Below are 26,940 nucleotides of genomic sequence, written 5' to 3'. Positions count from 1 at the left end.
TGCCTGTGAGCCAGCCCTGGCGTCGGGTTCGGTTTTTCACCACGCTTGCGATGGTGCGGAAGTCAAATGGCCACAAGCGTTAAAATGACACTAAGTACCAAAATCTGGAAATGATATGTTTTTACATGCTAAATATATTTAACTCCATGCCGCCAAGGCTGTCATTGTTTTTCCGCAAATTCAAATTTCGCTTGGTTGGTCCAACCCAACAAACACAAAACCTCCTCAGAAACTCCAAAAAAGGATGGAATGTCCCAGTCCCAGTACAACGTTTATCAAACGTTTCCAGACCATAGAGGCACGACATAGAAACACAAGCAAAAAGGCAGTGCTCCCACTAAAGGTCTAGAAACGTTTTTTCTGGAGTGTTAAGCAGCAACAAAAGCGAGTTAATGCATTTTCGTCCCAGAAATGTAACTGGGCATAACGTTTTGGGACCAATGATTTTCAACAAGAAATAAAAATCGACTGCTCGCGCTCTCTTTTCTCTCTCCTTCGCGCCACAAGCTGCGGGGAGAGAAGGTTTTGCTCTTGCACTCGTCGTTTTGAGAGATGAAACGGCAGCAAGGGAGTGACACTCTCATAGAGCCAATGGGGACGTTTTTGCGTAAGGCTAAATGGAGGAAGACGATCCTCATGTCACGTGACTTTTAATGACGTCATAACAAAATGGCGTTTGTTTAGGTACATTTCTGGGTACTTTTTGTTGCAAAATTAGGTAAAAATGGCGTCGCAAAATTTTGAAACGTCCCTAGCCATAGTTTCTAGGTCGCTGGCGTCTCCACGGTTGCCACGGTGACCATCGCTGTCATCGCCAACGCCACGGTGGTTTGTTGACATGGCTGCGATGGCTGTTCACCGCGCTGTGCATTGACGCGTGGAGTAGCCGTGAAAGTCATCAAAGGTTGGTGCAATGGCGAGTAATATTGACCGCGCTAACGTCCGGACTTGTACCCCAGTGCCCTAGTGTTGTCTTTATTATGCAAGTTTGCAGTGCGACCTGTTCCAGCCGTGGTATGATATCGGAAGCCCCTAGAGACGTTTTGCAAGGCGGTGCTTGACTGAATTTGAGGTCACTTCAGTTCTCTTCGGCACCTTTCGGTATTGTATCTCGTGTTTGAACATTGCCTCCTCTAGAAGGAGGCAATGGTTTGAAGCATTGGATGAGTGCCGAAAATTGTTTCCTTGTGTTGCGCGTAACTGATTCTGACCTGTACGTACTGATAGGATGAGCTCGTATGCATAAAAATGGTGGATACTGCGAGCCATTTGGCAGTTGCGGTACATATAAACTATGTTCCTGGAGTCCTGCATGTATGCCCACCGGCGACAAGCTATGCTAAAAAAAAATTAAAATGCGGAAGGAAGGCGGACTGGACGTACACGCTAGCCTTTGAAAGGACAACACATCTTCCGTCTTAATGTTTAATATGCCTGCAGTGTCTACCCACCAACTAGCCAAGCTGTAATGGATTACTTCGCGTTGACACCCATGTTGCGCAAAGCACACGGTAGGCCACAGCTGCTTTGTACGACGCCGTAACGTTGCCCACGGATAGACTTAACGCGACGCATCGTGCCACATGCACTATGATCCGTACGCCTCTTTCTTCGCTGATAGGCGTTTAGCGAATGTCGTAGTATGGTCACACCACCGAACCTTTGAATATGTAGAAAGCTGCTTTTCTTTTATCTATTTGGTGAAGTGTTTTTATACTCATTAAGTAGAACGTGTGGTTCTTGGTGTATTTCTTGTAACGTTCAGCATTGGAATAAAGCCAGACAAGGCCGAAGCTTGTTTTGCTTGCTCTGTCATTTCTGTAATGGTTTGTGATGAAGTGGGAGGCTTGACTTAGGCTTTCAGCATCCGCGTAGCCAGTGTGGCCCTTGGGTTTGTTTGGGAACGATGTTGGGTTATTGCGGTGTAAGTAAAACACAACACAGAGAGAAACGTAAACACTCGGGATGATCAGTTTCTTGCACTTTCTGTGTGTTACATTTTCTGAGCTTCAATTTCTAGACGCCATGAATGCATTCCAAATTTCACAGCTAGCTGTTTTTTCTGCTGCACCAGTTAGTGAAAACACAGACTGATGGGCAAGTTGGTATGACATAATAAGGCAAAAACAGCACACCTGCATAAGGAAGATGCTGCGTTTTGTCTCATCTTCCTTCATCCTTGTGCAGGTGCACTGTTTTAGCCTTATTAGTAAAAGTATGTTGTACAGGGACGTTGGATGCCATGCATGCCGTAATGCGCTGCGTTAACTTTGTTCTAGCATTTGTAGCTAGAAGGGTTTCTTTTTGACATTAGCATTGTATAAGTGAATATAATTTGTGTGCATACATGAATAGCATGCTGGCTTGGCCTTGTAGGCCACTGCATCATTATGAAGTGTATGAGGTGTCACATTAATTGCACGCCTGCTTTTACTGCACGTTGCCAGTTTTGAGGGGAAAATCTGTTTTGTGTGGAGTCAGCAGTGACTAGGCAAGCGACCTTTAAATGCAAATAAGCTTGCTCCATAGATGGTAGCTCTGTGGGGCAATGGACACACACAAAAAAAAAAGAGTAGCCATGACCTTTCAATATAAAGTGAAGAAGCAGCATAAACCAAACATCAACACGCCATGCATGTGACATGCTTCTCTGCATACAGTGAAGAGCTTAAAAATGCATGAAATGTAAACATGGCTTGTCTACTTATATTTGGTTGTTCCTTTTAGAGGGAAGCATGTTGACAAATTTTTCTCTGCTTTATGGCAAACGTCTAAAGGAGTGTGAGATTTCAGTAAGGAAACATTTACAGTTGGCCACATAAGTTTGAGGTATTCAAATTAGAAGGTCTGAAAAAGCTGTGTGCCTTTTCTTTCTAGCTGCATTCTAATTTTCATTCTTCGCTTGCCATGCTGCTGAATGGGTGGGTCTGCTGGTTCCTGAATTACTGTTTTTGTAATGTGCACAGTCAGAACATATGTATATCATGAGTATGAGGCAACATATTTAAAAGCACAATGTGAAAAGAGCTTGTGGATACATTTTTGAAGGTTGGCAGCTCAGTTCGCTGAAATGTTTAGGTGCTTTTTATATTGTCAAGGCCCAGTAGGTATTAAAGGAGTAGAGACAACAAAATTTTAGTTGTTTCTTTCGGTTAGAATGATGCACAGTACTTTAGAAAGACTAGACAGCTGCATGGATTGCGACAAGAGGCAATATATTTATAATTGCATTTTTTCTCTCGCACTGCTTTAGCTTAAACAACCGAACGACGACTGTGATGTCAGGGATGTGTTCAGGTCATGTGAGGCATACAAAGACAGCAGTATTGTGGCAGCTTTGTTCATTGTTATTTGCATCAACTCGTACACAAACCTGTCTAAGAGTTGGAGTCACATAAAGTGAACAGGCAGCGATTATATCTCTTTTTGCATGCCTCATGTGACCTGAACATGTATCTGACTTCAGAGCAGTCATTCGGCTGTTAAAAACCGAAACCAGATGACACGAGAAAAAAAATTCAATTGTAAATTATTTAGCTGACAAAGTTAAAATCCACATGGTGGCTTGTGTACAGCATTGCCTAGTGCATCAGTGTAAAGAGAAATGCGCATCCAAAAATTTGGTTTCTCTACTCCATTAAAGATGTAGCCCATGACATGCTTGTGGCAGACCTTTGAGTTCATCATTCTTTTATGAGAGTTGTGAAACTGGCTCACTAGAGTGTAGCATATCAGGAGTCAGAGTGTTACTGGAGTAACTGACCTCATGGTGATTAAAATAGAAGAAAACTAGTTGAGTCCACAAAGAATGAGGTGCTCCTTTCAGAAGCAGAGCTGCTGTGAAGAATGTTCTATGAAAAGACAACCATCAGCTCTTTGCTACATTTCAGTTTATTATTTTCTTGAAGACCTAGTAACGGGTATTACAGAAATGATAAGAGGTACGTTACAGAAATAATTGGTACCTGCATATTAGCATGACAAGGGGTGACTAATAAAATTTTTGTAGGGGTCTATAGAATTTTGCCTCCATCGAAATGCGACCGCCACAGCCTGGATCGAACCCAGGTCTTTCGGGTCAACAGCCAAGCACCATAACCTCTGAGGCACCGCGGCGGCCAGTGATTTTCTATTACTGGCCCTCGGTACGGTGGGTTCACGGTTTTGCGGTAGAAATGTTATTGGTGTATGCCTGTTGTGCATATATTGGCTGAATATTTTTGTTCAAAGTAGTGCAAAATTTGTGAGTTCTTTTTTCTCTTAGAATCCACAATTCATACTGTGGCAGCTGTTACACTTGTATGACACCTTGATAAAACTAGCCGAAAATTATAAGCTTAAGTGTGTAGCAAACCAAGAAGGGCATGGGACAATTATAGTAATTTAGATGGAGTGGGGAAGTTGTCTATTGTTAATTTTTAGATTGCAGATTTAGTAAGAGTAGACGATACCTAGGCAACATGTAAGACATAAAGCAGAGACCTGGACTTTTGGTTGCTTATAATGTGGTCAGCCGTTGCCCCGCTGCAATGGCTGAGTGGTTAGGGTGCCCGCTGCTGTTCCCAAGGACGGGTTCGATCCCAGTTGCGCCAGCTGCCTATCAGTGGAGGCGAAATGCTAGGCGCCTGTGTACTGAGTGACATCAGTGCTCGATAAAGAGCCCCATGTGGTCAAAATTAATCCGTAGCGCTGCACTATGGCGTTCCTCATAACCCATGTTGCCTTCGGACGTTAAACCCCATATTCTATACCATACCATAACTTTGACGTGTTCTGTGTGCTTGACCATTTAAGCTGCAGTAATTGCTGAGCACTTGTTGAGTTTTCATGAGTATTTTTATGTGTAAATGCACAATGTGTGACGGGGTGCATATCGACAATTACGTATGCATGGCACTCATGCTAAGACTGGCGTGCATGTGAATATTCGTGTCCATCGTGCAAATAAACGGAAGTTGCATAAATAGTGAACTAAATGTAGTGTCAAAATGTCTGTGAAAAAAAGATTGTCATGTTTGCATGTGCTGTTGAGTCATTTTGATTGTAATGGCAAGCGTGGTTACGTTCAAGATTGCAGCAATATCTCGGCACATTATGATTTTGAATGGTAAAATTTTGTCTGTCTTGCATCCGTTGCAGTTTCAAGTAAGGTGGACGCACACAGTTTCAACATTGCTGCCAACATGAATTGTGTGAATGGCTTTAGTGTACACTGTTGGGAGTAAGGCTTCTAGTCCATCCGAAGTTCTCTGATGAAAAATACCATTTATAATGGTACTTGTGGTTCTTTCATGTCATTAAAACTAAACTCAAATAATAAATAATGTGAGTTTGAGCTGCATAAGTGAAAGTTATGTGACCGCTTTGTTCATGACAGTACATTTGGTTCGGTTCAATCCGCTACAATGATAGAAGACCGTTCTGCTTTGAAACAGCAAATTGACATGCATTCAAGCTTGGGATGAGCAGCAAGAGAGAAAGCGTGCATATTGTTGACGATGCAATGTTGACCCTTAAGTGCCCCTGTTACATTTTCAGTTTTCTTGCCTTAATTTTCTTATGGTCGCACTGGGCGACCCGATTTAGAAAACTCCAAAAAATAGTCGCACGTCCTAGCTTTAGTCAAAACCAAGGAAAAGAAAACATGCATATTTATATTTTTGTTTTATTTGTATGAATCAATTTTATTGGCGTTTCCTTTGAATGAGTGTGTTGATTTTCGTCAACTGCATAAATGACTTTCTTATTTATGTTGCAATTTTTAACGTTTAATGCTTTTTTTTCTAGTTTATTGCTGGTGTCGGCTATTTGTATTTAATTTTCTTTGAGGGAGCGCGCGATGATGATGATGCTAGCGCTCTTACAGCGCCCCCTACAGTCAGTCAGCAAAGAAGAAAAAAAACAACATGGCGGTTGTTTACGTACGTTTGAATCGCGGTCGGCGGCTGTTGCGAGTGAAGTATTCGTCGGTGTCTCGTCTTTGTGGCGTGTGTAGTTCTTTAAATTTGCCCCTTTTTTGTTTGTGACCAGTAGACCGCCTATGGAATGCGTGTTTACCGCCCATGCGTCCCTAAAGGTGAGTGAGCAGGACGCAAGCCCGCGCCGTCCAGTACTGGCGTCCCTGATCTGGGTGTTTGCAGCTCATTCTGGAAAATATCTGTGCATATAACTCTTGTTATAATCATCACGATGCAGTGCGTGGGCTGTGATATGTCGTCGCATTGACTTTCTCATGATGCAAGGGTTGGAGAACATTGCAGCATGTCGTTTCCAGCCCGCCTTCGATCCTTCAAGACACTGATCTGGACACCAAATGGCGACAGTACCAGTTGACGACTGTTGTGGGTGCGAGGTGGCGTAGATCTGCTAGATCACAGAGAGAATCAATTGCCGGCAGAATAATCGCAAGACTAACCCACTTGTGGCTCGCAACCACCTCAGTGGACTGAAAAATGCTCGGGACAGAGCGAAGCAATAAAGCTGCAATAAAGCTGCACGGTGCGAACGCTAGATACGTTGCTTACGTCTCATGTTGTACCTATCTGAATTGAGTGTTCTGGAATGCACTGGCAGTGTGTACTTCTGCTCTTGGGACCGAGTCGTCCTTCATGGCGCAGAGAGTGCACTGAACGCATGTGCATACGCTGGGCGGCGAACATAAAATTGTTTCCATGTTCACTGCATGTTTTCAAAGGCACATGAGTTCTAAGGTAATCCTCCGAGTTCTCGTTCTGCTGGTATAGTCATATTTGGTCTGTGCAATCAATGACTCTGTGCCCACATACTGTCAAAAAGCAAGATTTGTCAGATCTTTGTCAGCGAGAGATAATGTGCTGGCATGCATAAATTGATATATAGCATCGTAATAGTGTGACACTGAACACTTTATTAAGATGTAATAGCAAGTAATTTCGATGTTTGTGTAAGCCAGTGTATTTGCCTTCATTGAAAAAGACATTCAAGAAAGTGTTTTGGTGTTCGTATGAGGCGGGACAGAACTTGTGTACAAAGTATGTGATAGCCAAGTGCTCAGGACGAAATGTCACCTATCACTGCCTCTCGCCGGGGCAGGTGGCTCTCTGGAATTCTTTACTTCAGCATACTGCAAAACTAAAACATGTGAAGAGCTGCACTCAAATTTCGGTTTACCGACTGTAGTTATTGGCTGTCGTTTTTTTTTTTTGCACGTGGTTTACTGCTGATACAATAACACACATGGCTCAGTCTGTGCATTGTACTGTGTGCTACTTACTGCATGCAATGTGCAATGCTTCAAAAGCAAGGGTTCGGGCAAGTTGTTTGTTCTAGTTAAGGTTGGTCGCCGAACAGAAAGGGACGACACGGGAACCAGACACACAGCACCGACTATCGAGATTTCTGTCAGTGCTGCGTGTCCGGTTCTCATGTTCATGCTGTCTTTATTTCTTTGTAATGTGGCCAACCTTAGCTTCAAAAGCAGTCTTCGCACTATGTATAGGGAGAGTGCACAGAGAGGGCCTGGTAATAAGCGTGTTCATTTTGTGCTCGTGTCTGTGTACAGCACCTGGTGCTAACTGCTCGCTATACTGCACATTTAAATTTAGGTGCCAAATGCACTTCCTTGTGATGCAGTGTGTGCACACCAGGGAATGATCTCGCATTTTGCATGGTGCAGCGAGTACCCTTCTCCTTAACATGTAACAAACTGTAGCTGCCTTTCAAAAATATCATTTTAGTGCATCAGTATCAGAACCCCCTATGTTGGAATAATCCGTCGGTCTGAAGCCTCAGGTGACAGAGTGGAGGGAGTGAAATCTACCTTCACGAAATTGCAGGGAAGAGGGAAGAAGAGAGGGCGGGAGGAGGCGGTTGGCAAGCGGTTGAAAATCTGAGTCGAAGGGTGGAGAGAGTGGATGTGTCACTGATGGATGGGATTTCATCGGGTGAGTGGAGTGGGGGTGTCACGTAGTGATTGATGGTACCCATTCGTACAGTCTTACCCTGTCAGTGGCTGCTCGGTCCGGCAGGAACATAATGCTAACTTTGGCTTATGGGGTTTAACGTCCCAAAGCGACTCAGGCTATGAGGGGCGCCACAGTGGAGGGATCCAGTAATTTCGACCAACAGTGGCCCTTAACGTGCTCCGACATCGCACAGCATCTGGGCCTGTAGTGTGTCACCATCGGAATACAACTGCCGCAGCCGGGATCATACCAGCGTCTAATGGAATTTGTTTAATTTTGTCGTTACACTCACAGTAAGATTAGTCTTTCCCACGTACAAGTTGTATTTAATGTCAGAGTCCAAGGAAGGGCAGCTTTCCAAAGCCACAGCTGGGCTTGTACGGCGTAATTAAGCAGCATTAACATCCTTTAGAATCAATTAACGTGTTTGTACTGTGATTACACAATGGACACGGTATTTATCAAGGCAAACAATGGCAGCGTATATATGCCTGCAAATGTTTAAATCAAGAATAGTATCTGCTAGCTTATTAAAAATATATCATTTATAAAAATGACCGTCCAACTTCTCAGAAGTACCAAATCTGTGGAGAAATACAAATTGCAGATTGCCAATATGCCTAGGAAAATACATTTTGGCTGTCAAAAAAGGATTAGGAGCACTTTATTATTAATTACGCGAGGATTGGGGAGAGATGGGTCGGGTCACACCCAATAGTGCAAAACATGAACCCTTAGAAAAGATGCGAAGTTGTGGCGCCTATGCACTCATATGCTGTGCATAATGGGCTGCCTTGCATTACCATAACCTGTCCAGGTAGACTGCCACAAGTCAATAAAAATCTCCGATATATACAACCGCAGTTTTCAGTTAGGTAGACATTTTATTTGCGACATTCTTAATCTAGCTGGCAGGCTATCACCAGCCCGAGGTGAATGTGACGTGCAGGATGAAATGGGTGCCATATCTGGATACTGGAGTAAATGTGATGTGATGAGCCTTGGGAGCATTCCTCTTCACATGGCGCCTGGCAGTCTTGCGGCCACATAATACGGCTGACAGTGCTTCATTCTGTAACCTGTAATACCGCAGTTACTTGCATCATGGATGCAGTTTCTTGTGGGAAAAAATTAGAATGGTAAGTTTGGTGCATTTATTACATGGTGTAAACCATGGTGTGGTCAGTTGAACTTTCCCCAGATTTTGATGATTGATGTAGGGAAAGCATTTATTATGCAAATGCATCCATTATTTAAGTAAATATGGTGTACAGAAACCTGGAATGGAAACAGAAATCAGCATCTGCAGGATTGAAACAAATTCCTAAGAACTTTGCCACAGCACCATACCCATGACTGCCAAGCCACATTTTAGCCCCTAGCCTTTCACTCTACACTGTCCTTAATCTGTTCATTCCCAATGGGCCAGACATGAGGCCGTATGGCACTCGGGTATCCGTATCTGCCTATATGGACATGCCACGTTGTCTACTACACAGCTTTTTAAACACTTGTAGCAACAAAGTCAGTTTTCTGAGAAGTATGAAACTTTGTTGCAATTAGTTTTATGACACACCCAGCACATTAACAGGCATTCTAGCCAAATTATAATTTCATTGCAGTTGGGTTTTGAAGCATTTTTCATTAATGAGTAAAAAGGAAATGACATTAACTGGGCACTATATGTTTCATCTAAGCTGCCTTCTCGACAAATAGGGGCATTTTAGAATTTCTAGGCAACAAAATTGGCACAGTGTTCCCATCACACAACAGAAGGCTCATTGCTTGGAAGGCTGGTGGAGAGACACTGTGTAAGAGCCAAGCAAGTTCATTTATGAAGTGCTTTATCATGTGAGGGAAGGCTATTCACGGCTGTTTCTACCATGGCAATATAAGTTCGTGTCACAAATTGCACCAGCAATGCTCTGAAAAATGAGTAATACTGTTTTTCTGTTGCAGCAGTATTCTCTTTGCAAAATAAGATGAATAGTAGTTTGCGCTGCAGCTTTCAGTGTGCAAGATGACAGCTACGGCTTAGCCTTTTGTCAAGAATACTTTTTCTCATATGCATTGCAGAACTGTAGAACCACATATTGTCAACTGTCCTAAAAGGCAAGGTGTGTTGCTGGGCGAGTTGGTTGGGGTACATCTTGAGAAAAACAGCGCTTGCAGACAAAGGAAACAAGAAGGACACACAACTGCGCTGTTTTTTTTTGTGTGTCCTTCTTGTTCTGGCCCTTTGTCTGCAAGCGCTGTTTTTCTCAAGATGTCCTAAAAGGGCGGTGCACTGTAACAGCACGACGCAACAAAGAGGAATGCAGCATGGAGCGACACTTCATACTAATTTTATTGAAGAGCGCATGCCTCTCTGAGTGCATCACATGCAGACAAAATGAAATCAAGCAGGGATGACGAAGAAATAAAATTATAGTGAATGCAAGGCAGGTATGAACAAGAAAATGAGTGCACTAATTTCCCAAAGATGAAAAATGTTTGCCAATTGTCGGAAGTTCTCTGTTGAGCAGTGCCAGAGAGGGCGTACTCACACAAGCAGATTCTGAGTAGGGAATGAGGGGCCTGAAATATCTCAATTTCTTAATTGTCGGGTTTAACATTCGGGAGCGACACATGGGCTATGAGGGACACCATAATGGAGGTCTCTGGATTAATTTACACCACCTGGGGCCCTTTAATGCACGCTGACTTTGCACAGCACATGGCCATCTTTGTATTTTGCCTCCACTGAAATGTGGCCGCCATGGCCGGATCAAACCCACAGCCTTCGGGTAAGCAGTCTAAGAATGCCAGAGCCACTGAGGCGCCGTGGCGGGATGAGTTCTCCATTCCTAGGAGGAAAGTTTCGGGAAAAAGGAATGACTAGAAAAGAAATACCAGAGGCCTGTAGTGCACCCTCAATGGTGCTGCTTGATATGGGATATGATGGCGCACCTTTCTCATGACCATGTGGGCTTCAAGAAAATTAGCAAATGGCACTCCTCTTCCCTGCTGTGTCTTGAGCTTGCTATGCTAAAGCACTTTGTCAGAATAGCCTGCCAACTAGCTCATAACACAATCCTAATCCCTCACCTGAAATCTGCCATCTTCAGCTGGCAGGGCCTACAAACGCCAGCACAGTCAGATGCTACTTTCTGGCTGCTGTGCATCTGGCACGAGTGTAACTCCATTATAGCAACAGCATGCATGTGCTTGCACATGTGCACATGCGTTGCATGGTCAACACGTACATGTTGTGGCAAGCCTCGCACTGCTCACTATGAAGCTCGCAGCCACTGCACGATTTGCTAGTTCTTTCCACTGTGTGCTTGAAGTTCACCAAACTTTGTGACTTTACATGCCACTGGCCATCTCCCACTCTCTCAGTACTGGACTTAGAAAGCTCAATCCCCACTTTACGCTTCCTAAATAGGGCCGATTTGCGGTGGTCTGCTCCTCCTTTGACACCTGTTGTAAAGTTTTTCGGATGTGAAATTGAAGAGTACTTTGATTAATGTATTCAATCACCCATTTACCTAGCCACCAAAGTGAGAGTACTTCAGTGCCTTGTGCATTGACTCCAAGTGATTATTTTTTGTTAATCCAATGTACTGCCTATAGCAGTAAGCCCACTGACATGCCCTCATTGCGTATGTTTTCTCAAAATTTCTGACGAAGCCAAAGGCAATTAAGCTGATGCTCTTTGGAGTGGATACCAAGAAGTGCAGGGAGCAACTGTTGAGAGTCAGTCTCATCTGTCCACTTCATCAGAGTGTGCAGCATGTCCCTTGTTGTACTCCTGCAGTCCTTGTTTGTGACTGTATTCAGGTGCGTGCTCCAGTTGTGTAGCACCTGCCAGCTGCAAAGCAGTCGACTCCTCAAGGGACCCATCACCTGCTCCCTTGCACTGCCATAAACAGGGGCATCATCAGACATAAATGCCTGACATGGTATTGTGTTTTTTCTTTGATGGCCTCGAAAAACCTCACCACAGTGCCCGTGTTCACCCTTTTTGAAATCAAGTAGGCACACGGGATACCAAAGGCATCTTGAGAAATTGTAAGCAGGGTTGTCAGTTGGAATTAGTACTTATTTATGTCATGGGTGGAGTCAATGCACAGTTTCGCTGCCCCCAATTCATAAAGGAGCTCTCGTTGTGGGAACGTCATTAATGCTCGCTCAAAGTCACCATCATGACTGTTGGGGTCACCCTTCTTCCTGTAATACAACAGTGGCGACTCATTTTCTTCCCTCCTTTCTTCGACCCATAATTCAACACTCTTAAAATTGTCTGCATCTCTCTGCTCTGTTTTGCCAATCCTAAACTTATCTGCAATGTTACGGAGGTCCTTAGTGGTCACAAGTTGCATCCGTGGGCTTGATCCACTTGTACCTGCTCGGATGTTGTGCACAATGGTTTTTTCTGGCACTCCTTCTGCTAACCGGCCTGAAAATGGTACAGAAAAAAACTGTTAACATCTCTGGTGGTTCATCTGCCTACAGCCATGTAATAAAGTGACAAATACTTCTGGTCGGATTCCTTCGTCTTGCACTTTGTTCCTTTTCACAGGTGACACACAGTTCATCTTACTTTCATTTCACTTTTGTGGCACTGCAAAGCACACGACAAAATGGTTGTTTCAAAGCCAGATGGACTTTATTTTTATGAGCTTGAGTGTTTAAACTTGCATACTGCAATGCAAAACAGGGAAGTTATATACAGCGTGTTATAAATGCAGAATATAACAGCACTGAAAATGTGGACAAGAAAAGAATAAGGACGTGTGCTTCTCATCCTATCCCATTTCATTCTGCATATTCAAAAAATGCACCAATTCGCCTGACAGCAACCGTTAAAGGAGTAGGGACACCAAATTTTTGAAAGCGATCTTTGTTTCTTTGGACTTTTGCACAAGACAATAGTGTACACGAGTCACAATGTAGAATTCACTTACGCCAGGTGAGTAATTTCTAAGTGAATATTTTTCTCATGCTGTTTCAGTTTCAACACCTAAATGACTGCTGCTAAGTCAGAGACAATTGGAGGGCATGCCAGTCATACATAAACTGAAATATAAATGCTGCTTGTTCGTTTTTTTTTTTTTTGCGATTTCAACTCTTGTGCAGGCTTGTGTTTTATATTAGTGGTTTTTCAGGAAAGGAAGTGGTGCAGTAACTGCCTCAACCATGCCATGAAGGAAAGAAGGAGTGAAAGAAGCAAGAGAGAAAGAGGTGCTGTAGTGGAGGGCTCCGTAATAATTTCGACCACCTGGGGATCTTTGGGCACTGACACTGCGCAACACGTGGGCACCTCTTGCCTCCATCGAAACTCAGCTGCCGCAGCCGGGTTCTAACCCGGGTACTCCAGCTTAGTAGCTGAACACTCAAACCACAGCCGTTCCTGTGAGCATTACTGATGAAGTGCCAAAACAGCCAAATAATTCTAATTAATGAAAGTTCACTGCAGACGATCTATCTTATGAGAAAAAACATGGCCCTTATACAACCATTAGACTGGTGGCGTTGCATTGATCAGCAACAAAATGCCTACGCTTTTGACAGGCAGCCAAAAAAAAGAGGCTAGCATCAAGTGCAACTGTCAGTCATTCAAGACACGTTTCATGGAGCTCAAGCCGACTTCTTACGGATGAAGTTTCAACGTCAGCCAATTGAGCGACAGACCTAGGAGAGTCAATGAAACCAGCAGAAAAACAAAAGAACAGACATTGGAGTAGTTCAGTGCTAGATGACATTCCTAATTATGTTCAGTTCGAAAGACTGGACCCCTTCCACAAAGCATTTCTAAACTAAACGGCATGAAGTTCGTACAGACTGTGCTGTGCATGCGATGTGCCGTGGATCAATTGTTTTTCACCCTTCGATGCGACCAAGTAGGCTCAAGTGAATTGCACTACAGTCAGATACAACTCGAGAACGAAGTGGCAGATGGCCCTTAAAGAAGACCCCCCAGTCAATGGCGTCAGCTGATTTTCATCAGTTAATCCAGTTAAAGCCATAACTAATCCCCTTTCACCTGCCACCCTCCTGCAATGCTACCCCCTAGGATTAACCATGACATCATGAGAATCGGTCGACGCCATTGGATGGCAGGCTTCCTTTGAGGGGCATTGGCCTCTGGGTTCTTAAGCTGTGCCTTAATATAACTTCTTCCGCCCCCTCGTTTTGTGGGACATGCCTTCTCCCACTTTACAATAGGCATTTTCGTGTTGTCCCACCTCTTTTGTGCCATAGATGCATCGCAGAATAATAAAAATCATTGAAATGATCACTTGAGTTAATGAGCAATATCTTCCCCCTAAAATACATTTCTATTGCACTTTCGTCTCCCATTTATGAAAGGTTGGTGGAGTGTAGCTTCTAAACGTTTTCACATTCCGGTACAGTCAACACAGCATGCACAAATGCTTTGTACAAGAGGAGTGGCTAACCTGCAAGCACTCTGGCATCATCCTGGGACAGCCTTTGGTGGCAGGCCTCATTGAAGTGTCCGTAGTGTTTCTTTAGAAACACTACATATACCTTGCCCTCTTTCTCCATGACCTCTAGAGTAGCAAAGCAGTGTTTGCCGATTTTGAAGCTTCCTTGCCCCTTTTCCTGCCTTTGGCGCTGTTCTATAGGAAGCTCTTCGTACGAGCCGGAACGGTGGCAGTGCAGGTAGCGTTTAAAAACCCTTGGTGCACATTCCTTCTTTCCTGTAGAAGCTGTAAAATGGCAGCAAGTTTTGCTTTCTTCTCTGTCTTTCCAGGCGCAAAATCCTGAAATGGAAAGATTGTAAACATAACTAAGCACTCCACATAGTCTTAGTTAATTATTAGTGTGAAAGCACAATTCCGAACGGTAAACCCCGAGCAAGATCCTGCGATGTATGTGGGTTTGTGCCAAGAGCATAGCAACGGCGACATAGCAACCACAGCCTCATAGCAGAATTGTAACATAGTTACGACACGATGCCAACATATGATGTTAAGTCCATGACCACTCATGACTAAAGCTTATGCGCCAATAAATCCAACACAACAACAACTCATGACTAATATGAAATTTTTAAAAATTGAGGCGTGAACAAAGGTGGGCTCCATTTTGATAAAAACGTGTACACAATGATAGCATATGAATAACGGCATAAGGCATCCTTAGAAAGCCAACAGTAAAGTAACAAGACAAGGCAACGTTCATGAAATTCTGCTTTTGCACGTTTATAAAATTTCGGCAAAACTTCTCTGTCAATTTTTTGTGTATCACACTACTTTCATTTTTTGAAAAGCAAGGCCAAATTAAAGTTTGTACTTTTTACATACACTAATGAAAAATGCATGTGCTATGGAGTGGGCACATATGCAGTACTCTCGCACTACTACTGGCGCTCTGCCTCTGCCAAGTGCGCATGACAATCACAGATTTAGCTTCACATTTTTAGCCTTTTAACTGCAGTGCAGAACTGCATTTCCCAGCTTTTTTATTGTTAAAAATTTATCAGTCATTCGCTTACTGTTTTTTCCTGCTCTAGCGCATGGGGAACAATTTTTGGAGAAAATTATTAAGTTCAGGTTAAGTTATTACACGGACTGTTACATGGAAGTATTTCAATTTTACTACATCCTGCAAAAACTCATTCCTGCACAGCAACCTTTTACATGGCCCTGTCCTTTGACCACAAATTCAGGTCAGCGCTGTTGACTTCTAAAGGCAGAACAATGCTGGGCATTCTTCCTACACACTTCTGCGTGTTGCGATTGCCATGGCTTCAGCGCTGCTAAGCTGGTGCATGCCGCGACAATGTTGTGTGTCCTGTCGAGACATTGCAGGTGCCTGCAACAAAGCATAAGCAAGGCCTGTAGCAGCGAGTCTGCTCCAAGGACCAGTTTTTTTTCCTGCAGTTTTTTTCCACTTTAAATATGAAAGAGAGTGCACTGCTTGTCACTTTGCTTATGGAGGAGCTAGGACACCAAAAAAAAATTCTGCAGACACACATAAGACTGCTTACCAGCGAGAATGCCAAAGCATTAAAGTGCACAGTCATGCTATGTAGCAGAATGATGAGTCATGAGTGCAAGGCATGACTACGCAACTTTGTACAAACTCTGCACACCTTATGTTACTAGTAAAGTGTTGAGTCATGCTACACTTCAGAATTACTAGGAGTCAAAACTATGACTACCTAAACTTTGTACAAACTATACCTTACATTACAAATAAGTGCAAAATGACTATGACAAGTCATGGCTTTCAAAGGTTATAGTACCTTACGTTGCACATTTCACTCGAATGCCCGCAAAGGCTACCTCTGCAGATCTGTCGCACTAGACTAAGCCCATTGAAATCTTCATGGTTCCTTTAAAAACGTGCATGTCATCGCTAAGTTTTCGTGCACAAAACCACGTGCAAGTTTCCCCAGGTGAGTGTAAGCCCGTAAATAAAAAAAAAGAACGCGCTTTGTGTTTACAAACTTAAAATGCGCGCACTCGAAAAGTCAATAAACTGCAACTTTTCAATCGGTAATCTAAGCGCGCGACTGCATCCCGCTTTGGTCTATTGCTTTGATCACTGCGTGCGTGCATGCAACAGTTATAGACTTCGTTTCTTACCTTTATTATTAGAGTCGAAGACTAGATTCTCCACCTCTTCCTCGAAGTTGTGGTGCCGTCGCAGGTCACGAAGGGCGACAAAATGCTTCGGACGTAAGTCGCACAAGAACGGCCGTGCCTTACTACATGTTGTTGGGACTGGGAGAAGGATGGGCCTGCCTACTGGCTGGCGCCGAGCCACCACCGCTGCCGCGTGCAGATAGAGGAGAGATCAGAGGAAAGAGAAAAAGAAAAGACGCGTCGCAGCAACAACTGCGTCCTTCCCCATGAATATCCTTGATGGGTGTTTTTAAATTACTAGTATTGAAGAACGCCTTGTCGCAAACCGCTGAAGCAACGCCATCGCACATGTCCGTCTCCATGCTCAAGGCAAAAAAATAAACAAGCGAGCAAGAAATGCACCTTGGGATACCTCGGGATAGTGAGCAAGGATTTTCACGAAGAGTTGAGATTTTCCCTGTCGGTTGAAGCGCAGTGTTCCCCAAAAGTCCCCACAAAGTGACGTAGAGTAGAGCAGTGACGTCTGTTCTCGGTTGGCCAATCGCAACGAGGATCACCTTCCTCTGAATACGCCCTCCGGACGTTTTTTTTAGAAGGCGATGGTGGCGGCACCTGGGAGAGGCGGTAAACGCATCAAAAATCCAATATGGCGGCGCGCGTTTAGGCGGCTGGTTGTGGCCGGTTGCTCGCGCTACAGTGCACTGTACCCGCGCGTTCCTGGTGCTGGCGGCCGCTAGCTCGATCCAAGCTTTGTAAATAATGGTGATTAACTGATCCCGCGCTGCATTCACGCTTGATTTCCTAAGTACTTACGGAATCTGCTCACTCGCTTTTGTATTTCGATGTGTCTGTTAATGTAGCATGGTGTATGGTGGCGAGCGGCGCGACTGCTTAGCAGCTGCGCTCGATCGAGAACGAAAAGCGTAAATGGTTTTTGTACAAAGAACAATTTATTAAAAGAACATCAGCAGTGACAATCGATGTCCAAAAAGTGATTTTAAGTATGAGTGACATTGCAGTATCAGTAACAGGCATCCTAAAAATCAAAATAAAAAACGCCATTATGTAAACCTAGCAGACATGAGCGCACAGAGAATACGCCATTATGTAAACCTAGCAGACATGAGCGCACAGAGAATATATAGGGGATAAAAAAAGGTATCAAGGTACAGTATACATAATAAAATGCTACATGACTGAATATACGTTTGTACGCGACTTTGTAAGAGATTTAGGTAAATAGCAGAGAAGTAAAACATCTGACCTGTATTGAAACGCATCAGTCTGTGGCTATGAATAAACACACGCAGAGAAAGGCAGAGAAAATTTTCAACCTTTGACTCGTGTAGAAGAAATCACAGTGCGTTGGGCTAGGGACAACATAATATGCTGCAGTGCTAGTTCTTAGTATAAAGACTCCAAGAAAAGCTCACTGTGTGACTCGACATGACGCCAATGACGCTGCTGCAGTGCGAATGTCGCCGACGTCGCCGTTTTCGCTTGCGCGGCTGACCGTGCGTCGTCTGCTTGTCGTCTGCTGCCGCGTTACCCGCGTCGTCATCTTCGCAACTAATTTCTTTGATGTCTTATTTTTAATACCTATGGCTGGTTATAATTTAGTTCATAAGCATGTTTTTATTATTGATAGTGGTCGAAAAATTTCATTTTTATTAGGCTTAACTGCAGCCTCGTTTACCGCCGATACCAGGATCGCTGCAATCGTTTCGACCGGGGCGCCACCCTCGGCGCGGACGCGCAACTTGCAACATGCCACAGCCCTGACGGCAGTTTCATTCGAACAGCCGAAGGAAGCGGTTAACCCCGCATCTCTCTCGGTGCATGCGTTTCTCGCACGTGGGCCGTCGGCTCCATGCTGGAGGCAGGCGGCGGCGGTCTGCATTTTCATCGCGCCGCCGGCAGCGGCGGTCAACATCTTTCCCGTCTTCTAGCGTTTTCCCAGCTTGCGCCCAACTTCAAAATTGTGTGGTGGTCCCTCCAGGCGTCTCCGACTATCGGCACTCCTCGCTGCGCCGCTGTCTAGCAGAAGTGCGGTAATGGCCTCCCGTCGCTCGCCCGGCTTCCTCGCTGGATGGACGCCATTTTGCGCACGCTTATTCGCGCTGCCCCAGACGTTCGAGCACAAGCCACAGCGTGCGGCAGTTCTTGCTCTCGTCACTGCGCCAACTGGGCTGTCGTGGACTTCGTAGCTACGGATTCACGGAAGTTTTCCCGCGCACCTCGGCGTGCCCACACCATTCCTTTTGGAACTGATGCCGCGGCTGCGCATCGCAAGTCCTTTGCGCAGCTCCACGGCCCTACTGATGCCGCTGTTCGAGGCGGCGTTCGTGGCAGCGGAGTTCGTGGCAATAGGTGACTCCTCGCAAGCACCCTGCATTCCTCAGCGCCTCCGACGACTGCAGCACGTTGGTGGTGGCAGCGTGGCCGTCTACTACGGTCTGAGGCGGGAAGGACCTTCCGAGACCCACCACTCTCTTTCTGCGAGTGCCCATGGATTAGCCTGCTCTACCAACTTCGCCACCGCGCAGCCATCCTGCCGCAGCGGTATAGTTTGTGCAGTGTTCGCGTGGTTATATTGACTCTCTCCCACTGGATTAATCGTGCCTTGATCTCGACTCCCACGCTGGACTGTGCCGCATGCGCGGTCTGCCGCACCATGGATGCAGCGCGCCACCGCACGTACCTGAGCACGTTCACCTTCCCGCCTGGCTCCAAGCAGTCTTATCCCCACACTTAGTCACAAGAAAATAAAACTCCTAGGATCGTTACGAGGGTGTAACGCGTAGTTTGAGCGCTCGCTGTGCTGTGAGAAGGCGCAGGACAGAAGCCTGCGTTTAATTTATGGTTTCAGCTGTTGCAGCCTTGTATTTCATCCCTGGGTTTCCATAGGCAACGTCGTCAAGGTATGTTGGTTTATTTTAATTATTTATTTAGTTTATTTATTTAAAAATACTGCAGGCCCTTTTCGCATTTTGTTTTATTTTCGCCTAGTAGAACTAATATTTTTTTTCTGTTTTGATAACACGTCGCTGAAGCTTGCTCCGAGTCTCTAAGCGTGAGGGGGGTTTCAACTTGAAGAAAATCCGTGACCTGAAACTGCGTGTCTGCAGCGTACGCCCATCTCGTCATTTCTTTTGTCACCGAAGTTTGCTTCTGCATGTGCATATCTGCTTTTGAAGCCCTTAGAATGCTCGTTTAAGGTGCATCAGCTTTCAGCCTGTATTCTGTTTTACTTGCTTCATATTGCAGATTTCTCAGGGCTGGAGAAAAAAGTGGCCATCATATGCATGGCGCCGTAGTGTTATGTACACTGTGTATTAAATGGTGCATACGTTTGCGTCTGCTGTTTGTATTCATTCAGATTTGCGCCGTTGAACGTAAGTTTTTCGGCACGGACTTTCAATTCGGTCTGTATTGTTTTTCTTTGACTGAAACATGAATGCATTTTGATTGTGGTGGTGTATGGTGCGGTCGCCGGCATGGACGACAGGATGCAATTCGTGCTAAGAGCACACCTAGTAAACTGAAATTACTTCTGTATGGCGCTGCTATTTGCTCTTATATGAGCCAAATCGGGTGACTTTTTGAGTTCATATTTCCTTTGTGTGCAAAATGCTAGGATATTTCACGTAAACGGATAAGTGCAGAACGGCCGAGCCAGCACGCATTCAGACGAGTGGAAAGGTGGATTACACCACCTGTAACGTAAGTATGCACCTGAAATTTGGAACATATGTGCGCTTGGATGCCTGCAGGCTGCACGAAAAATGAGGAATAATTTATATTGAACCAGAGCCGAGAAATCGAGCATTAACCTTTTGGGGCTTTCCATGGGACGCACAACTTTTTGGACATTGCTAGTTGTGAGGACGTTTTTTAGATGTGTTCGGGAAAAATGAGCACCTCCTGGGGAGATTCCAGATGTCCCGATGGGTCATTTTTGGGAGATTTTGAGGAGGTTTTGTGTTTGTTGGGAACTACAGAAACCTGTAGTCCATGGAGGAAGGAAAACTTAGTTCTTTCCTTCCTCCATGCTGTAGTCCAACCAACCAAACCATCAAATTTCGCGACCTGCGGCATACAATTGATGATGATGATGGCGACTGCAATTTTGGTGTGCGCAAAACTAAATATTTTTGGGCATATTTAATCATTGACTTTTAAAACCTATTGAGCAGAATTTGTGTTTCATATTCATAGATGCAGTGAATAAAAAAAAATTTTAGCCTTGTTTTGATGGCAAGTGCCATCAATCTTGGCGGCGTTTCGCGACGTCTAGTCTAGTAACGTTGGGCTTGACGCGCGATTGGCGCGAATGACAGCGACAGCAACGCACGCTGAAGTGATTTGGGTGGTTCAAACCATGTGGTCAGGTTTACTCTTTTGTTCTTCATTCCTTTGCTGATTTCAGTCGATTAAAATGTCTGAGTACAGCGTGCTGAACAACCCGTTGCTCCTTGCCTCTCTAAGCTGGAGGGAGATTGAGGACCTGTATCTTTTCAATCTTTTACGTGCGGACGCGGATGATGGGGAGTCCGAACAAGGAGATTCAGACGTGACCAGCGCAAGTGACCGGAAGTTCAGAGAACGGTTCAAATTCGAGAAGATGGACCTCAGAGACCTCGCTGACGCCTTGAAAATTCCACGCGAAGTGACGAGTGCCGGAAGAGTGATCGTCTCGGGTGACGATGCCCTTTGTATGACTGTGCGTCGCCTCGCGTTCCCGAACCGATTGTGCGACCTGGAGCACATATTCGGACGTCCCACCTCCGTCATTACGAGTGTCGTGGCAAAAGTCATGGCGCACGTGGAGCAGCACTTTGGCCACCTTCTGGCTGATCTGACGAACCACAAGTGGCTGAATGCGGCGAGCCTGGAGCAGTTTTCTGCGGTAAGGATGTTTCGGCTCTTTCCTCGTTGGCGTTGCATAACCCTCCTCGCAGCGCTGCCCCTCCTCCTCTAAGAGTGTGTTCCTCGTATTTTCCGCTTTTCGTTTGTTTACTGGATGTTTCTATTGCACTGATCTGTGCACCTTGTTTGAATTATTCGTAGCGGCGATATGGGTTTTCCCGCGTTTAACTTGCACTGATACCGCGAAAACGTTACCACGTTCAGGAATTGCGGATAAGTGTTGTATTTGGCATTCGAGGGAAAAGGCAGGAAGTTAATTTATGCTTTGAGCAAATGCAGCGGGAATGAAACAAACTAGATGCAGCATCACTATTCTCTCTGTAGACTTTTTGAGAGCTGGATGCATTCCTTCTAGGACTGTGGCAAGCAGTAGTGGACTGCACACAAATTTATTTCCCTCTGCTGCAAAGTAAGGAGTGCAAACATCATAAGAAATCCAAGTTGCCGCTACGAATAATTCAAACAAGGCGCACAGATAAGTGCAATAGAAACATCCAGTAAACAATTGAAAACAGGAAAATACGAACACACCCTTAGAGTGGAGGAGGAGGGGCGGTGCTGCGAGGAGGGCTATGCAACGCCAACGAGGAAAGAGCTGATGTTTCTGACCTTCAGACAGTCGCCACTAGCACTAACTGTATTTGCATTATAGGCTGTGCATGCGAGGGGTGCCCCGCTGAAAAACTGCTGGGGCTTTGTCGACGCTACTGCACGAAGAATCCAGCAGCCGCCGACGGGGCAGCAAGGGCGTTTGTCGGAGCAGCATCAGGTGCAGAAGTATCAAGCTGTAATGTGTGCTAACGGCATCGTCTGCCGACTTGACGGTCCCTTCAGCGCTCGACGCCGTGACGGAGGCAAGTGTCCTCTCTAGCATCGGTAGGTATTCTTGGTTAACGCAAAAATGACGAAGATGGCAGAGAGGAAGACAAAAGAACACTGGCACGTTGTCATCTTCTCCACTGTTTTCGTCTTTTTTTGCACTCGTTAACTGTGAATACGTCGTAACTAGCCTAACTTCTCATGTTTGCATAGGTGGCTTTTCCCGGCGGTAGAGGACAGAAAGTTACGGACGAGACGAAAAGCTCTGCTGGGCCTTTGTTTTGTCTGTGTCTGACTGTGAACGTCGCTTTACTGCTGGAAAATGCCTCTGGTATATGAACTGCAACCAACAAGCCCAGCTTTGTGCTCTAAAGCTGACTTCACCGACAAACTACACTTTTTGAGTGCACTAATTCTTTGTGCCAGTTGAGAAAAGCAGATCATATAATGCTTTTCTACTGTTAGTAGATGCTAACTATGACTGTGTGTTCTACACAAGTTAACAGAAGTGTAGATAATTCAAGCTGCTTTTTCATTCAATGATGTTGGCTATAAAAACATTGTGGGAAAATTGCCAGAGAATCTATTTGGGCTCTCTTTGATGTCACTACTTCAAAAGAGCTGTGAGGAAGTGCAAATCTAGCCCATAATGTAGGCATAAATAGACAAACACAGTGGACAGTTTCAGTTCATTGCTGGTTCTGTGATCCACATCGAAAGAGCAACACATAAAAGGGCATTGCAGGTGGCAACACAAGTGTTCAAAAGTGTAGCCTGTCCCATGACCAAACATAAAACTCGTCTCTAGTTCCCATTTGTGTTAGCCAATTGAAAGATTGCATCCACACATTTTCGATCGAGGGCATAGCAGCACAAATACATCAAACAGCAGCCTGTGAAAAAGTGAACATTTCTGGTTGTCAAACAAAAATGTGTCAGGTCGCTCTCTACCCTAGAGCAGAACATGAGAATCTGCGCAAGGAGATGAATGTGTCAAGTCCAACTTAGAGGCATGAAAGCTACGAGAATGTTTTGGTGCATTGTTTACCTCACGGCACTGCATCAGAGTTGCCATGGTGAGGAGCGAATCAAATGCCCATATTGCTGGCAGCCGCATGAGAAAATGTATCGGCGCAATGTCTGTACCATGCCATGGCATGAGAACCTCCACTTTTAGCTGCTTTTTTCTGCGTGCACAAGCAAAGGAGCACACCAGGGTGTTCCATCAATACCAAGCGTCAGCAGCAGAAGCAGTATAATGCATTCAGAACTCTGTAAACTCGATTTGAAAATGATCAAACATACAGTTTGCAGTTGTTAAAAGGGCACATTTCAAGCAATAAGCTTTTGGAGTTGCCTTGGGTTAGTGCACTCAGGAGTTCGAGAAGTGACCTGGTAAATGAGATGTCGCAGAAATTTTCATGCACATTCCTCTTCATACAGACAGAACCGAGGAAATTTTGCTGTCCGTTTCTCTACCATGAACTAAGCAGGAATATTAAGAAAATGCCACTCTTTGTGAAAGGATACTTGTGTTTTACTGCATGTGGACTTGTGGATTCTCTTCTTGGGGTGTAGATCTCTTGTATCAGCATTTGAACTGTTTGCACAAGCTGTGTGGTAGCAATCTAGAAGAGTGCGGTGAGAGGCTCGTTGGCACGACATTATGAGAACAAAGAATAACTGCGCAAAAAGGACGGGACAAGAGAGAAGAAGAACCACACGGGACAAGAAGAACCACACGGGACAAACGCAGCGTTTGTCCCGTGTGGTTCTTCTTCTCTCTTGTCCCGTCTATTTTGCACAGTTATCCTATGTTCTCATAGTGTGGTAGCAGAGAGGAGGGCAGAACTCATGCTTCTTGTGTTTTTATTCTCATTTTTTTTTCTAGGAATTCTCAGGGACACTGGCTTGTACGAAAACTTGGAAAAGCTGATACCAGATGGCAAATTTGCTTTGTACGGGGGTCCGGCATACCCGCTGTGGCCTCTGCTGATGAAGCCATACGAAGGTGATCAGCTGGAGCCACGTCAAGCATTGTTTAACAAAGGGATGGACTCTGTAAGGAATGTGGCTGAGTGGGAACTTGGCAGAGTTGCTAGGGACTTTGCTTCTATTGATCTTCGCCAGAATGAAGTACTTGGTCAGATGTTTAAAGTAGCAACACTGTTTACCAATTGCTACACGTGCCTTTATGGCAACCAGGTTTCAATGTACTTTGACATAGATCCACCTGGACTGGAAGAATACCTGATACCATTGACCAACCGTGAAGGACTGCAAGCCTGAGACAGTGCTGATTGCTGAGTTTTGTGGAAGCCGTTACTGTATATTAATTGCTTTTCATTCAGATTTGTCAGTGAAAGCTTGTAAGAGCTTCTGTTGTGCTTTTGGAAGAGCCGTGTTGGCCATTCTCCTCGGGCTTTTTCTCGTCATTTTTTCTTCATTTTCTCAGCATCATACTTCTAAATTTCAGTGTCAAGGCACCTTTCTTCTAGTGCTGAGTCCCTGTTTGCTATGGTTCCAAATGTATCCAAGTGTGGCCTTTGCGAACCTGAAAAGAAAAAAAATCAAGTGTAAGCACTCACTGTTGACAGCCAGCAGGCCTGGGTGTATATGCATAACAGCAGCCTCCTATAATGCTTCCTTTGTTAACTGTTGAATACGTATGCCGGAATACAAAAGTTCAGAACAAAGTGTGAGCGTGTACATGCTGAGCCTAAAAGGTCATTAAGAGCTGTGCCTGCATGCAAATGACGTTCTAGTCCTTGAGCCTCTTCATATGTGCTTGGTAGCCCTGTCAACATTTAAACGTGACCTAATATCTATGTGATGATGATGATGTGATACCACAACATACATACAAAAAATCTATAAGGCAAGCATAATAAAGCACTGCAGTGAAAAAGGGAATGCAGATTGTAGGTTAGGGTACAGAAATGCATACCAGATGACTTTGTTAGGTGTCAGGTGGTGGTTAGGCATTCTTATAAAGTTTCTGCTATCAGGCTATCAGACATTTTTAAAATACTTGTCTTTCATCAGCTAGTTAGTAAAAATAACTTTTAGGCCTTTTACACCACCGTTTTTATCCACTTTGTTTTCAAACTCTGCTCAAGCCAATTTTTCCATACCTTGTTCTTGGCGCATGATAGCCTTAGCTGCTTATGCGCCAATAAACCCAACACAACACAACACAAGCATTCTTATAAATGCCTACTCAGCCCCTTAGGCACAGCCACTGGGTTTTGGCATTACAGTAGGTGCGTGTGTTTTGTAAATAAAGGTAACTGACCAGAGAAAGACAAAAGTAGTAAAGCATGTAGGAGAACTTCGTATTGTGTTCTGAAGACCAAAGAACACTGGTATAGGGCAAAGAAAGAGCAGCAGCCACATAGCTTTAGCAGTCATGTGTTTCTTGGATAAGCACCATTTATGATGATGTGCTAGCCCAACCAAAGTGAAAACTTGCACAAAAGTAAGTGACAAAAAGCCAACACACTCCTAGTCAGTTGGGCCAATATTCATACAACTGATACTCTGTACCAATGCACATGTCCCTTCTCATGCTTCAGATTCGCAGCCGTTTGGTCACAGTATCTCCTCGGTACAGTGTGGCAGTCTAGGAGCTCTGGACAGCCACATTTCTGACAATTATTGCCCGATTGCTATATGTAATCTACTCGACCTTCATGCCTTCGCAGTTGTCATTAGGACGCTGACTTAACTCGCCAACAGAACACAGGGCCTAAGAAAGTCCACATTTGACTTGCTTGCTTGCAGTTTTAGTGAGTGCACAATCTATCTCTCACCTTCAAACATAATGACTGCTCAGCTAAGAAAACTGTTGTTCCATAATAAATGGTAAATCTCTACTTTTTTGAGTTCTGTTTCATTAGAAATTATCACAGCGTAGGGCTGTGCAACCGCTTTTCTAGTTCTCAGCATTTTCTCGGAAGAGAATATTGTATGAACATGAGCAATGCTTTTCTTGCTTGCGCTGAAACATTTAAAGTATAAATTTTTCACTGTGAAGAGTGACACGGGAAAGTGAAGCTCACAGCCCCGTTCCTCATGAAGTTTCATACTGGTAGAAGCCCACTGGACATATTGGCAGGCTGATATGAAAACAGCAGTTTTCCTATGATCACAACTCCCTATGAAAACAAGAAATGATAGCACTGGATTAAAGCCTTCAACAGGCTTTCATAAAACTAATGATATATATATATATATAACTGCTACAACTGCCGGTTGACTCAGGCTCAATCAGTGAGGCATCACTATCTACGCAAACTGTACATCACTAAGGACACTCTACCCATAAGCCGCCACGGTGGCTCAGCGGTTATGGTGCTCGGCTGCTGACCCAAAAGACGCGGGTTCGATCCCGGCCGCAGCGGCTGGAATTTCTTTGGAGGAGAAATTCTAGAGGCCCGCATACTGTGCGATGTCAGTGCACGTTAAAGAACCCCAGGTGGTCGAAATTTCCGGAGCCCTTCACTACGGCGTCTCTCATAGCCTCAGTTGCTTTGGAACGTTAAACCCTATAAACATAAACATAAACTCTGTACCCATATTTGCACTTCGATCTATGTTAAACCATTACCGTGGAATATGCACCTCCACTGTGAACAAGGTGCCTGCAC

General features: G+C 44.7%; 1 protein-coding gene and 2 long non-coding RNA genes across 4 annotated transcripts; 2 read left to right on the top strand and 1 right to left on the bottom strand.

Annotated features, from left to right (window-relative positions):
- Positions 1 to 612: 612 nt before the first annotated feature.
- LOC149367298 (uncharacterized) lies at positions 613 to 6,510 on the top strand. Its single transcript, XR_016284695.1, has 2 exons — positions 613 to 6,076; positions 6,196 to 6,510. It is a non-coding gene; the product is annotated as an uncharacterized LOC149367298 (long non-coding RNA).
- Positions 6,511 to 8,807: 2,297 nt separating this feature from the next.
- LOC149367297 (uncharacterized) lies at positions 8,808 to 17,050 on the bottom strand. 2 transcript variants are annotated; one of them, XR_016284688.1, is made up of 4 exons: positions 16,544 to 17,050; positions 14,387 to 14,713; positions 12,464 to 12,549; positions 8,808 to 12,384 (listed from the first exon to the last, which is right to left on the bottom strand). It is a non-coding gene; the product is annotated as an uncharacterized LOC149367297 (long non-coding RNA). The 2 variants fall into 2 exon arrangements; XR_016284682.1 differs by lacking the exon at positions 12,464 to 12,549 and having other exon boundaries at positions 16,544 to 17,043.
- A 1,300-nt stretch (positions 17,051 to 18,350) lies between these two features.
- LOC149367296 (uncharacterized) lies at positions 18,351 to 26,166 on the top strand. The gene is made up of 3 exons (XM_089554965.1): positions 18,351 to 21,452; positions 22,125 to 22,326; positions 24,183 to 26,166. Exons 1-3 carry the CDS (start codon positions 20,982 to 20,984, stop codon positions 24,578 to 24,580), a joined length of 1,071 nt encoding a protein of 356 aa, XP_089411091.1. The 5' UTR covers positions 18,351 to 20,981; the 3' UTR covers positions 24,581 to 26,166.
- Positions 26,167 to 26,940: the final 774 nt, after the last annotated feature.

This window comes from Amblyomma mixtum, chromosome 1, assembly GCF_055824585.1.
Source record: "Amblyomma mixtum isolate Tamu chromosome 1, ASM5582458v1, whole genome shotgun sequence".
NCBI lineage: Eukaryota > Metazoa > Arthropoda > Arachnida > Ixodida > Ixodidae > Amblyomma > Amblyomma mixtum.
This window is presented reverse-complemented; position numbering and strand designations above follow the sequence as displayed.

What these genes read in the sequence shown, in the direction of transcription:
- LOC149367296 (XM_089554965.1), top strand. Translation starts at nt 20,982, where the DNA reads ATGTCTGAGTACAGCGTGCTGAACAACCCGTTGCTCCTTGCCTCTCTA. An exon ending in GCCTGGAGCAGTTTTCTGCG is followed by an intron (nt 21,453 to 22,124) that starts GTAAGGATGTTT and finishes TTTGCATTATAG; the next exon opens with GCTGTGCATGCGAGGGGTGC. An exon ending in CGCTCGACGCCGTGACGGAG is followed by an intron (nt 22,327 to 24,182) that starts GCAAGTGTCCTC and finishes TTTTTTTTCTAG; the next exon opens with GAATTCTCAGGGACACTGGC.